Raw genomic sequence first — 14,589 nt, 5'->3', positions numbered from 1 at the left:
ATGAGTCTGTTGTGGGGCTTGAACTCATGAACAGTGAGATCATGACCTGAGCCGAAACCAAGAGTCATACACTTAACGAACTGAGCCACCGAGGCACCCCTATAGAATAATATTTAAAGGAAATAGAAGGTGAGTAACTGTGACTTCAGTTAAATGATATAATTAAAGTCCCATAGTTTAGAAAAAAAACAAAAAACAAAAAAACAACCCTGAAGAATGACCAAAATTAAGCACACGAACCACAGTGCTACAGGAAAATTAAAAGCATGCTGGGGAGAAGTCTTGCTTGAATGAGTTGGGTATCTCTAAGCAAAATACAAACCTTCTCATTGGACAATGGTGCCTCTTTGTTGAATAACAAAATCTTAGGTGAGTTCTTTGTATCAGAAGAGGGCCCTGTCTCTATCAATCTCTCATCCTCTCGTGCCGCAGCTTTTGAAGCACCCAAACAGTGGGAATGCTGGATGGCAAACAGCTCACTACAAACAATAAAACCAAACGGGACAGACATCTTAAAGTGGTAGCAAACATGCGTCACCAATACTCTTACGCTTCAAACTATCTCAACAGGAAAAAAGTTGTTTTTCTTTTTAATGAAGAAGCTCAAGTTTGAGTAGAACATTAGAGATTTGAAGAGAATAATTGAGTAGAATATTATCAATTCATGCATACCCTTTGCAGTCAGAATTAAAACAGAATTCTTAGAGGGTAACAACAGAATAGGGAATTTCCATCCCCCTTCCAAAAAAGAAAGAAGAGAAAGGAAGGGAAGGGAAGGGAAGGGAAGGGAAGGGAAGGGAAGGGAAGGGAAGGGAAGGGAAAGGAAGGGAAGGAAAAGAAAAAAGAAAAGAAAAGAAAAGAAAAAAAAGAGAAAAGAAAGAAGGAAAATCATCCAAAAGGGAGGGGAAAAATTAACACAGGTTAAACTCGTGAAAATTTTGGGTTTTTGGTTTGTGAAGTTGATTTTTGTTAATGGTTTTTAAAAGTCCAACCCTTTTGTGAGAGTCGGACAGCACCGTATGGCTCTTCATTCTTCTGCAGGCCGTCGGTATCGGAGAACAGGGCCGTGTAGCCAAGCTTCGGGGTAGGATATTAGAGTTTGGGCTCAAAGCAGAATGAAAGGCAAAAGCTGGCACCCCTTCCTCCCACGTGCCCTGTAACTGAAGGGGAGCAGGCTGCCCGTGGCTTCTCGCTCCACAGGTAACCCCCCCGTGGTCTGGCTGGCATGGGATGGTGGAACAAACGGGAGCATTCAGCCCGATAATAAAGTAGGTACACAGTAAGTGCTTATACTCTAAGGGAGAACATAATTATCTTCTGTGTTTAGCCACGCATTTGTCAGGTGACGTGTGGGCACCGCCCCTCTGCTGGCAGCATGAGTCCTGTCAAGTATTTCAAACCAGGGAGGTCAAAAGGGTCTTGAAAGAAAACTCCAAATTTAAATTTGAATTTCTTTCCTATGTTAAATTTCATATATGTCCACTGCGCTCTTAAACCTAACATAGGGGCTGAGCACAGAGCCTAAATAGGATTCTCTCTCCCTCTGCCACTCTCCCCTGCTCACGCTCTCTCTCTCAAAAAAAAAAAAAAAAAAAAAAAAAGAAGGGGCACCTGGGTGGCTTGATTGGGTAAGTGTCCGACTCTTGATTTGGCTCAGGTCATGATCCCACAGTTTGTGGGTTCGAGCCTCGCACTAGGCTCTATGCTGACAGTGCGCAGCCTGCTTGGGATTCTGGCTCTCCCTCTCTCTGCCCCTCCCCTTTTGTGTGCACGCACATGCTCTCTCTCCCTCCACCCAAAATAAATAAATAAACTTAAAAAAATTTTTTTAAATAATGTTGTTAAACCATGCACTCAACAAACACTAAAAAAAACTACCATAAACTTTCCCCGTAATCTATGTGCATTCTTCGCTCAGCAGTGAAAATGCACAGTTGTGCTCTACTGATAACTTGCAATTATTTAAAGAAAATCTGTGAAAAACAAATACAAATAGATAACTTTCTACTGATAACTTGCAATTATTTAAAGAAAATCTGTGAAAAACAAATACAAATAGATAACTTTGACTGGCACCACCATTTTACTTTAAAATTTCACAACAGACAATAACTATCTGTATGATTTTTTTTAAGTTTATTTATTTTGAGAGAGAGACAGAGCACGCAAGAGGGAGAGGGACAGACAGAGGGATAGAGAGAGGGAGGAAGAGAGAGAATCCCAAGCAGGCTCCACACTGCCAGGGCAGAGCCCGACATGGGGCTTGAACCCGTGAACCATAAGATCACGACCTGAGCTGAAGTCAAGAGCCATATGCTTAACTACTGAGCCACCCAGAACCTCATGTATGATTTTTAAATGACTTAGGCTTCTAAAAGGGCCAAGGAAAAATCCAAATAATGAAATTACCAGAAAGAAATTTTAATCATAAAGTCCTATGAAAGTCAGCGTGATGACTGAAATAAGGCTCTCAATATAGAAACTTCATTCTTTCTGTAATTTAAGAACAAAGAGCTAGGTTTTATTTAAAAATTGCAGGGGTGCCTGGGTGGCTCAGTTGGTTGAGTGTCTGACTTCAGCTCAGGTCATGATCTCATGGTTCATGGGTTCAAGCCCCACTTTGGGCTCTGTGCTGACAGTTCGGAGCCTGGAGCCTGCTTCAGATTGTGTGTCTCCCTCTCTCTCTGCCCTTCACCTGCTCATGCTCTGTCTCTCTCTCTCTCAAAAATAAATAAACACTGAAAAATTTTTTTAATTGCACACATTGGGGCACCTGGGTGGCTCAGTCGATGGAGGGTCCACCTCTCAACTTCAGCACAGGTCATATCTCAGGGTCATGGGATCAAGCCCTGCATCAGGCTCCATACTGAGCATGGAGTCTACTTGGGATTCTCTCTCTCTCCTGTCTCTCTCTCTCTCTCCCCCCTCTCTCCCTCCTACCCCTCCCCCCAAAAAAGTTTTTTTTAATTTCAGACATTATTATAGCGCCCCTCAACCACAAGATTCTGCAAGTTTTTTTTATGTTTCTCTATTTTTGAGGGAGAGAGCACAAGCTGGGGAGGGGCACAGAGAGAGATAGAGGGTGGCACAGAGAATCCAAAGCAGGCTCTTAGCTGCCAGCACAGAGCCTGATGCAGGGCTTGTACCCAGGAACCGCAAGATCATGACCTGAGCCGAAGTTGGATGCTTAACCAACTGAGCCACCCAGGCGCCCCAAGATTCAGCAAGTCTAACGATAAGATGAGCCTGAATAATGCAGCATATGCTAATGACTAATCCATTTTCTTAAAAAAAAATTAACCTTTCTCAGCTTGTTATGTACAAATATTATTTTTCTTGCATGATTTCAAAAAGTGAGAAGGTTTGGGAAATGTACAATGAATACAAGGGCAGAAGCAGTTGGATACGGAAATATGTCACTGGGGGGTTGGGGGGCAGGTGGAGGCGAAATTCTTATCTGTGGTCTATCTTATCTCTGCAGAAAAACAGCTTATCGATTCACACGGGATCCAGGGGTGAGGAATGCTCCAGAGCGGCATTCTGCTCCATAAAGTGACCTACTGTTAGCTTTAAAAAAAAAAAAAAAAAAAAAAAAAAAAAAAATTTGCCCAACTCATGACAACTGGCTTTCTTTTCAAACAAACCCTTTGCCTCAGAAGCAGTCCTAGGTACAAACTTTTCACTGGAATCTAATAGGGTCTCTTTGCACAATCAGAAACTCGACTATGTGCTGATGAAGAGAGTAACCGTTTGGCCCCAGACGTGATTTCTGTTTGCAAACACTGGTCTCTGCTTCCCAGTGAGCGTCGAGTGGCTAATGCCCTTTCCATTTCCAAGCACAGCATGTGGGGTCCCCGGGGGTTAACAATGCCAACATCACTAACCTCGTGGAGGAGTTGTATTTCCGTCTGCTGGCACTTTCTGCACAAGTACACACGGATTTGTGGCGAACGATTCTTTGCACTTTGGAAGGCTTGAAAATACTCATCCATTCCACGTCAGACATGTGGCCTGGTGCCTCGATTATGAAGTTACTCGGGTGGCAGCACTTGGATTCCCATATGTCACTTTCCCCCAAACAGGCTTCGTTTTTATGGCAACAGGAGACTCCAGACCTTTCCATGTCATCTTGACATTCGACATTCAACTTTTCCGGTTGTTTTGCCCCAGAACAGCTGGCCAGGCCCAGGTACACGTTAACATCATGCCACTGTTTCTCATCAGATAAGGACATTGATGTTTCCAAGAGTTGTTTCTCTTCATTCTGAATCTCTATCCCGTTCCCTTTTGGTGACTTTGCATGGATCTTGCAAAATGTACTTTTGTTTTCGGCTTCCATCGGCATTTTTCCTCCCAGAGACCAAGACTTTTGCTTCTCCAGCAAGTCTTTTGTAAATAGAGATGAGACAGCAATTACACTTTTCCCCCCAAATGAAGTATTAACCTGTAGTCTCTTCTCTTTGCATACATCACAAGGGCTCTTGTCTGACCTATTTTGCTGAACCAACGTGGTCTCAAATTTTGGGTCTTTAACCAGTGACTTCTGATTTTTCTCTCTCTTAATATCGACTTTTGGGCGGTTATTCTCAAGGTCTGACAAACACATGTCTCTGCTATGGTGGCATTACAAAAAACGTAAGTTATTAGATACACTTAATACCGTCATTCTAAATATTTCACTCAAACCCCATTAGTTGAGCTAAATCCTATTAAGACCCATTTGTATGAAATGAAAAGGTAAGGTAGAATATGTATTCTTTCTTCAGAGCCCGATTTCCACCTGACTTCAAGGAAGTCTTTCTGACCAGCAAGCCCACACGCTTACTTTCCCTTCCTGCCTTCCACTCCCCCGTGCTTACTGCCTATACTGTGGTTACTGCTTTACTGTATGTATTCTCTAATCATGCAGCAAACTTCCTATTATAACTATATTGTTCACCAACTTTCATGTATATATCTTGTCTTTTCAGTAGACTCATAAGTTTTTTTCTTTTTTTTTTTTTTTAATGTTTATGTATTTTTGAGAGATAGAGCACAAGCAGAGCAGGGGTGGGGAGGGGCAGAGAGAGAGGGAGACACAGAATCCAAAGCAGGCTCCAGGCTCTGAGCTGTCAGCACAGAGCCGGATGTAGGGCTTAAATCCACGAACTGTGAGATCATGACCCGAGCCGGAGTCGGACGCTTAACGGACTAAGCCACCCAGGAGCCCCGACTTGTAAATTTCTTAATGTATAGGCCTTTTTAGTCCTCCTGGCACTTCAGGACAGCCTTTAACATACATTAGGTATTCCGTAAATACCTGTTCATTGGTCTGTTATTCCCCTTCCTATTAGTGTCACAGTAAACAGAAGTAAAGCCAGGACTGAAAGGGGACAGAGATTCAAGGGACAGAGATACAGTGGAAAGTGCCAAATGTGTTTACCATACTGCATTCATGACCGACCCATTGATCTGCTAGATATTTACACAGCGATATACTGAAAGCTGGTCTAAAGTAAGAAAGGCATGTGTGCATAAAATGAAGATTAAGAACACTATACAACAGGATACACCGTTAACTAAACTGTCTTCATGTCACATGTATTCAGGTATTCTGATCTGTAGAATTCTGACCCCTCAGACAACTCAACCCCCACGTTTCCAGAATGGCACAGGCCATGTCACGCTCTTAGAGAATAACTTCACGCATCTCGCCCAAGTGCCTCCCAGGGGCAATGAGGTCCAAACAAGGAAAAAGCCAGTGTGATGGGGGCTCTTGACTGCAAGAGAACTCTGGGCTGGTGTGGTAAGTATCAGCAGCAGCAGCAGCAACAGCTGGGACACAAAGCCAAATGTAACTACCCCCTTTCCCCCCCAGCAGAAGGCCTCAAAAGAAAAGTAAAGTACAGCAGTCACACTGTCCGGAGGGACAGTCGCTCCCCACGTCCACCGCTGCAACTGCTAACTACCAGCAAAGGGGCTGCTGGGAGTGCAGGGCGGCCTCCACACCTGCGGGGTTCCCCCCCCCCCCCCCCCCCCCCCCAGCGGTGGGGACCTGCCCTCATTCCTGTGCCCGGTCATGACTCCCATGTAACACTGGTGCTTGGAAAAGTAGACTAAATGTAACTGTGGGGGCAGCTGTATGCCTGTTAAATTAAACCACACCTCATATATTTGTATTTTAACTTTACAGAGACCAATTTAATTCATACACTACACTGCTTGTTAGAGGTATGAAAAGGTGTCTCCTTCTATTAACAAAGAAAATAGGAAAATCCAGCTAAAATCAGAGATCACCCTCAGCTAGCTGAACTCCTACTCCAGTCATGTATACCATTCGCTGGCGTTATTTCTTTTAGGCAAGTGCTATGTCCTAGGCGTCTTTATTTTGCCCACCCCCAGCCCCGTGAGTGCTAAACACTACACACTAAGTGCGCCTGAAAGAGGACATGATTCACCTCTGCGGTTTCCACTTGCGCTCGAAGCCTTGTACGCAACGGACGCACAAATAATGCTAATGAATTTCTTTCATCAAGTGGCTAAATCGGGATCGTACCTAAAATTCTCAGATCAGGTCTCATTACAACACAGGATTATAATGGTGATGACTAGCTCATATATATTTATTCCGTATCCCTTAGGGAATGACGGTCAATACTGGCCTACAGTAAGTACTTAATAAGCAGACTGAACGATAAAATAATATACAAGATCATACTAGCAGCATCTTACTAAGGTTACCTGGATTCCAGAACCTTTGATTCCTCCATCTTTGAGTCATATATCTGTAATAATTCCTGAGAATTTTCCACATTAAAATTAAGAAACTGCAGATCACTCTGTTGTTTTACATAAATCTGCCATAAATATTGATAAGTAAGTTGTGACAATAAAACTATATTGAGTCAACATTCAAATGCTACAACACGTCAGATGGTGACTAGAGACATATGCTAAATATGTTTGCTTTTATTTTTCCTATGTTAGCACTGAGATTTGTTAGTATAACTGGTTTCCTAACCTTTTGTTACCATAAGCCAAACCCTACTGATTATGCTAAAGGTGACATACCTTTAATGTACTTAGGACACTAAAAGCACCATAAGCAAAAATCGGCAGACACACGCTTTTCCTAATTTGATGTTTGTTTATAAACGTGTCCCACCTAACAGTAAGGGCAGGGGAACCGGGGACGTACCTGTCTCAGATTACGTAGTTCTGCGTCTGTACGTTCTTGCTTTGACTTGGCAATGTCAAGTAACTCATCTTTCCTTTTTTCTCTCTGTGCTATTTAACAACAAATGTTATTCAAATATTTCTCATCAGCCGTATCAACACAAACCTCTTCATTTCCAATAAAAACTTAATGTTCCAGTAACATTTTCCTCCTGTTCCTGAACTTAAAATTTGCAAAATGCATGGCTGGGAAGAGCTTTTTCTGTGATTCTGCCTAGATCTTTCACCAAATTTGAAAATTTTCACAGTGTAATTAATGCTGAGTCAAAGAAAAGATCCAGAATTGTATCAACTGTATGATCAAATCACACTGTGCGTTTAGATACACGGACACAAAGATAAGAAGTCTGAGAACAAGTACATTAAATATTAAAATAAGCTTTTTTGGATGGGAGGATTAATAATTATTTTTCTCTCTTTTTTGGGGGAGGGGGCATGATAAAATATGTATTACTTTAATTTTTAAAAATTTGTTCACATTACATGACTACCTTATGAATGCATTTTCATTGCAAAAACCCAAACATATTACCTTTATCAACAGAATGAATGAATGAATGAATAAATAAATAAGTAAATAAAACAGTTTCAGAACTTGGTAAATTGAGAACCCATAGGAAGAAAAGAATCTGAAGTGCTATACAAAGACTAGTACCAGAAAAAAAAAAAAAAACACAATATTACACTAAAGGAGAAATAAAGTGACTCACACAGAAATCAGAAATCAACAATAAATGCTTCACTTCAGAAAAAATCAGTAACTTTATAAGAAGTTCAAACTCAATGTATAAAATGACCCTGTAACTACATGAATTGAATTCGAAGTAAATCGGAGACAATCTCAATAAAAATTTATAACTTCTATCTATGGTTCTTTCATAAAACACCTCCTACGTGTCATTTTTCTACATTTTCATTTTACATGAAAAAGGACAAAAGTTTCTATCGTCACTTTCCATCTGGACATCGCAAAGACCACGTGAGGACACAGGCCCGTGCGTTGCTGCAGACTGTAACTCCACTGGACAGCTGCTCTGGGGGTCAGGGCACCAGCTGCAGGAAGGAGCCAGAGAGGTCTGTGCACAGCCGCCCGGTCTCCCCAGCGTGGCTCATGCTCAGCCCTTCCGACATGGGTCTGCAGCATCATCTCACCTTTGAAAGGTAATCCGCGTGCACAAGATGGAAAACGTGAAGAGAAGTTCAGTGAAAGCCACGTTGCCAGCTTGAAACTATCACGTCTTTTCTACTCCATTCTGAATTTATTTCTTTGCATTATAGGCGTCAACACCATCATGAGAGCATATAAATGCAGTGCGCCTGCACTATTTATGCAGAGTTGCATTCAGTTTATGTGAATTCAATTATAAGCACAAAGAAAAAACTAAAAAAGGAATTGCAGCTAGTTTGACTGGAAGTAATGCCCACAGTGGATCTGTGACTCTCTCTGCTGGGCTCAGTTCCGCTTGCCTCTCATTATTAGCAGCACTGTGACACGCTGGGTGTAATTCCTAGTATTTTGAGATACTCGAGATACTTTGGATACAGTACGGCCCCTGACCAAAAGCCATATTTGGAGTTCACGGGTAATTTTAAATATATGTGAACTTTGCCTTAATCTCGGACTTTAGAATAATCTACTAGTGCATAAGAGGCAACTCTACTGTAAATATCGGTGTTCCGCTCGGTCAGATACTTTTCTACATGGCTGGGTTTAGCTGAGAGATCAAAGCGGTGGGACCACTCTTTCTGTGGTCACAGAAAACAAAGAGATGTCGGACTCTGCTGGTAGCTGCCTGAGCAAGCAGCCTAAGAAAGACACCAGAGGGGAAAGGGTCCTGGTAGTCTGCACCCACCACATCTGGTCAAGGCTCTGCCTTTTACTGACCAGGAGACCTTAGGCAATCAATCACTCAATGCCACGGGGCTTCGTTTACAAGACAGTCAGGACCCCAGAAATATGACCTAGCATCATCGCTTTATTTGCAAACTTCTTATAAGCAGTTATGTACAAAACAAAGAAACACATCATCTATGTGAAGCACTTCATCTTCAACGAGACAAAAAAAAGTTTTGAACTTAACAGACATCTTAAGAGGTCTTAAGACATCTTCCAGCTTCAAATAAAATGTGTTCATTTTCAGTTACAGCATCTGACAGGATATTATCATATTAAGCCTTTTAAAATTATTTTAGGCTTCCTTCACTTTTATAATTTAAACACACAAAAATTGTTTGAGACAGCAGTATGACTAGAAAAGGTGTTTAAGAGGGGAAACTGGGTGGCTCAGTCAGTTGAGCGTCTGACTCTTGATTTCGGCTCAGGTCATGATCTCACAGTTCGTGAGTTCCGGCCCCGCATCAGGCTCTGCGCCAGTGACATGGAGCCCTCTTGGGATTCTCTGTCTCCCTCTCTCTCTGCCCCTCCCCTGCTTGTGTTCTCTCTCATTCTCTCTCTCTCTCTCTCTCTCTCTCTCTCTCTCTCTCTCAAAAATAAATAAATAAACATAAAAAAAAAAAAAGAAAAGAAAGAAAAGGTATTTAAGAGATAAGCTTAGGAGGGGTGCCTGGGTGGCTCTGTTGGTTAAGTGTCTGACTCTTGATTTGGGCTCAGATCATGATCTCACGGTTCATGAGATCAAGCCCCATATTGGGCTTTGCACTGACAGCATGGAGCCCGCTTGGGATTCTCTCTCTCCTCCTCTCTCTGCCCCTCCCCCACTCATGTCCTCCCTCCCCGCCCCCCGCAAAAAATAAACATTTAAAAATAAATCAACATAAAAAATAATAAAATTATTCACAAAATGGATTTATTATAGTATTATCTAACAAATTCCATAATCCGTAATCCATCCTAGTAATACACAATAGGATGTAGGAGTAAAAATTGCCAAATCAAAACAAAGGGAGACGGTTAAAATATACTGCAAATATCTTCCTTCCTCTGACCTCCCACAGCATTGTGTTCCCATCTGTATAGTACTAGATTTTCTGCGGGCCTATGAGCTTCATAGCAACTAGCAGAGTGCCTGGCACACAAAAGCTGACCCAAAGATTGTTTGAATTCAACTGTAAAGCTATATATATACATATATGACTTTAGGATACATGTATATCTCATTTACACATACATTTTTAATAGATGACTTTGAGACAGCAATCCTAGAAATAACGAAAACAGTGACCTCTACTGGTAGAAAACTGCATTTTCCCCGATCTTTAATCACATGACCTTAAAATTAAGAATTTTCATTTATATGTGAAAAAATGTTAATAATGCATTTTGCCCTTTAAGAAATGTATTCTCCTAGAAGGAAGGGCATTAAGGGTGTGTATACATAAGCCCCAAATATGTCAATTTAATTAATTCTGTTTGAAACGTCACCTCCAATTCTATGATTTTCCTCATAACCAACTACCAGAACGAAAGCCTAGTAAAATTCGGCTGGCAAAGGACAGAGAGGAGGTCTACACGTCAGTGGTTCTCAACCGGAAGTGGAGACACAGAGGTCGGAACTAGTGGACACTAGTGGGGTATATGCAGCGGGCAGTGTGGGAGAATGTGGTGGAGGGGGGGTGGAAGGCAATATTTATATCTATCTTCAGGGGGCCTAAGTTAAACTAGTGATAAATTTGCTTTTTTTTTTTTTTTTTAAGTTTCCTTATTCAGGGGGCGTCTGGGTGGTTCAGTCGGCTGGGTGTCTGACCCTTGATTTCAGCTCAGGTCATGATCTCATGGTTCATGGGTTTGAGCCCGTACACTGGGCTCTGTGCTGGCAGCAAGGAGCTTGTTTGAGATTCTCTCTCCCTCTGTGCCCTTCCCCCCACTCAAAAATAAGCATTTCGAAAAAATAAAATAAAACTTATTTATTTATTTTTGGGAGAGAGAGAGAGAGCGAAAGAGAGCAGGGGAGGGGCAGAGAAGGAGAGAGAGAGAATCCCAAGCAGGCTCCACACTGTCAGCCCAGAGCCCGACCCGAGACTCGAACTCATGAACCGTGAGATCATGACTTGAGCCAAAACCAACTCTGACGCTTAACTGAATCACGCAGGCACCCGCTCTTTTTTTTTTTTTTTTTTTTTATTTATTTTTTTTATATATATATATTTTTTATTTTTTTCTTTAATATTCCCTGCCTGGTCCCTCCCTGTCCCTTAAAGGCTGTTAAAAAAACCAAAAACCAAAAAACTACTATTTTGAGAGAGGTGTAATTCCTTCAGTCTGTCGTGGTCGTACCACAGAAAGTTTAGGTTACAAATATGTAACTATTCAATCGCTTAAATTAATTTCTATTTTTACCAGTAAAAACCAATTCATCGTGCAGGCAACTTTTCTCTTGCTTGAGGCGAATGATCTCTTCTCGTTGTTCGTTATTTTCTGTTGTCTTTTCGTTTAGGTCCTCTTCACAAATAGAAGAAAACAGAAGTCCTCAAATAAATACTAGTTCCTAGAAGACTATATACACTGAATACCTCATGCCCTCGGCACCCTTTCCAATCAATGTGAAATCCTGTTGGAGCTACAACCGCATCCCTGGCAGTGACCCTTGTCAGCCTTCCGTATCCCTGACCGGCCTCTCTTTTACAGCCTAGAGTCCAAAGAACAATCAGGGTAATCTTATTCTTTTTTTTTTTTTTTAATTAAGTAAACTCTACCCCCAATGTGGGGCTCAAACTCACGACCCCAAGATCAAGAATCACGTGCTCTCCTGACTGAGCCAGCCGGGACCCGCAGGGTAATCTTTTAAAAGTAAAACTCTGTTCATGTCACTTCTCCGCTAAAAGCTCTACCACACTTAGGATGAAATCTAAACTCACTACCCTGAGCCTTGCATGGCCCTGACTGTCACTCTCCCCATTCTTTGTTCTGTTCCTTGAACGTGTCCCAACCTCAAAACCCAGCCTAGGGCTTTTGTATTTGCTGTTCCTTCTGCCTGGAAGGCTCTGGGCCCAGATCCTCACATGGCTACTTTTCTCGCCATCCAAGCTTCTGCTCAAATGTTCTCCTCAAAGCCGCCTTCCCAGTCCACCCGGACTGAGTTCGTTGCCCTCACTCTCTAGTCCACTGTCCGTTACCCTGTCATCCTTTAAAGAGATGACAGAGTCTGTCCCTGCTGTCAAGGGGCTTACAGTGTGATTATGGTTTTAGCTGAAGCTACAAATGGAGACAAAGCCTACGATTTGGCACAAGTCAAGGCATCATAAGAACAAGATTTTAGAAGGCTGAGTCTTTTAAATTAAATCGACCACAATAAACTTTCACAATTTCAGCAGCGACTCACTGGCTCAGGGGTGCAGGAGACCTGAAAATACTGACTCCGTCTGGTTCATGTCTGTGCAATGACCTCCCTCGGGCCTGTGTGCTCCAGGCCCCTTGGAGGTTACTGCATGCCCTAAATGGAATTCAGAAAGGCTTATTCTGATCTTCCCTCTGGCGCACAGATGGCACCACTTTAGATAACTACCCTTGACCTCATCACAATGCCCCTCGCTCCATAAAAGCTATGGATTAAAGTCTGGACTTCGTGGAGAGTAGCTTATGTAGCACCAGGATTATGGGCCACCCGATCCCCCTGTCACTAAGTGACCCTGAATAAAACTCCATGTGAATGGTATGGAATGGCTTGCTTCATTTTTCAGTCTCAAAGTGCCTTCTCAGTCTGGAAGATACTTTACTTTCCTCTACCTTCTAACAACAAGGCACTCCACTAAGGACAGAGGTCAGAGTAACTTCCACCAAAATACAGCTTTGTTATTCTAAGGTTGCTTGTTCCATGGTGAGAGCCTATGCTCATGTGGAGCTCGATGACCATTTACTCTGCCCCAGGGTGGGGAATGGCCAGAGAAAAGTGGGCCTACCGGGGCGCCTGGGTGGCTCAGTCGGTTGAGCATCCGACTTCAGCTCAGGTCATGATCTCACAGTTGGTGAGTTCAAGCCCCATATGGGGCTGGCTGCTGTCAGCACAGAACCTGCTTCAGATCCTCTGTCCCCCTCTCCACCCCTCCCCCACTTGCACTCTCTCAAAAATAAATGAAACATTAAAAAGGAAAGAAAGAGGGGCGCCTGGGTGGCTCAGTCGGTTAAGCGGCCGACTTCGGCTCAGGTCATGATCTCACAGTCTGTGAGTTCGAGCCCCGCGTCGGGCTCTGTGCTGACAGCTCAGAGCCTGGAGCCTGCTTCAGGTTCTGGGTCTCCCTCTCTCTGACCCTCACCCCGTTCATGCTCTGTTTCTCTCTGTCTCAAAAAAAAAATTAAAAAAAAAAAAAAAAAGGAAAGAAAGAAAGAAAGAAAGGGAAAGAAAAGCGGGCCTACCTCCATGCTCTCTGTAGAAAAAGGTAAGCTTTTACTCCATCACCTATATCCACACTCACGTAAATAGGACTAACCTATTTGGTACACCTAGCCTCCATTTCGCTATAAAGCTTCAAGTAATATTACTCAGAAGGAAATGAATGAGTTACTCCGAGAACAAAAATAGAAAATGAGAACACAACAGGAATTTTCAAAAATAAAACATGCGCCAAAAAGCCGCTCTGGCAGGTGTGTTGTTGTGGCAATTCCTCAGCCCCACCCTGCACTCCTCCCGGGGAGGGACAGATCTTTCTCCACTGCTGGACTTTGGGTTTAGCCACATGATGCTTTGGCCAACAGAGTGAGGGTATGTCGGGTCCTCATGTGTCTCTGCTCCTTCCTTCCTTCCTTCCTTCCTTCCTTCCTTCCTTCCCTTCCTTCCTTCCTCCCTCCCTCCCTCCCTCTCTCTCTCTCTTTCTTTCTTTACTTACTTATAAAGTAAGCTCTATGCCCAACGTGGGGCTTGAACTCATGACCCCGAGATCAAGAGCCACATGCTCTCCTGACTGAGCCAGCCAGTCGTCCCTGGGTGGGGAAAAGTGCCCAGGCCAGCCTACCAGCAAGGAGAAGTGAGACTCATAAAGCCCCCAGAGGAGCAGCTCGGCTGGGCCCAAGCAACATAAGCCAATTCCCATCAGGCTGATACATGAACTTATCACATGCTTGCGGTTGCACGCCACTGAGATATAGTCACTGGTTGTTAGAAAGCATAAATTAACAAGAGCTAAGTGGTCCAGCAAAGGCAAGAGTATTTTGAAAATATAATGCATTATGCACTTTCCCCCAAGTCTGTTATTTATTTTGTAACACAAAAACTGTAGCATAGGGGTGCCTGGGTGGCTCAGTCGGTTAAGCGTCCGACTTCGGCTCAGGTCATGATCTCTCGGTTTGTGAGTTCAAGCCCCGCGTCGGGTTCTGTGCTGACAGCTCAGAGCCTGGAGCCTGTTTCAGATTCTGTGTTTCCTCCTCTCTCTGTCTCTCCCCTGCTCATGCTCTGTCTCTCTCTGTCTCTTAATAATAAATAA

General features: G+C 43.0%; 1 protein-coding gene across 5 annotated transcripts in view; it reads right to left on the bottom strand.

Moving 5' to 3' along the window:
* Positions 1 to 14,589, bottom strand: part of CCDC62 (coiled-coil domain containing 62) — a 45,499-nt gene that overhangs the window by 19,881 nt on the left and 11,029 nt on the right. For 4 of the 5 annotated variants that reach the window (XM_049619444.1, XM_049619441.1, XM_049619443.1 and 1 more), the window contains 5 exons: positions 11,513 to 11,614; positions 7,178 to 7,266; positions 6,721 to 6,836; positions 3,885 to 4,613; positions 323 to 479 (listed from right to left, as the gene is read on the bottom strand). In XM_049619444.1, the coding sequence (XP_049475401.1) occupies positions 323 to 479; positions 3,885 to 4,613; positions 6,721 to 6,836; positions 7,178 to 7,266; positions 11,513 to 11,614 (1,193 nt within the window). The remainder of the gene's footprint in view (positions 1 to 322; positions 480 to 3,884; positions 4,614 to 6,720; positions 6,837 to 7,177; positions 7,267 to 11,512; positions 11,615 to 14,589) is intronic. The other variant, XM_049619445.1, reaches the window with a different exon arrangement.

This window comes from Panthera uncia, assembly GCF_023721935.1.
Source record: "Panthera uncia isolate 11264 chromosome D3 unlocalized genomic scaffold, Puncia_PCG_1.0 HiC_scaffold_8, whole genome shotgun sequence".
Classification (NCBI taxonomy): domain Eukaryota; kingdom Metazoa; phylum Chordata; class Mammalia; order Carnivora; family Felidae; genus Panthera; species Panthera uncia.
The sequence above is the reverse complement of the archived record's forward strand: the minus strand, read 5'-3'. Positions and strand labels throughout refer to the sequence as shown.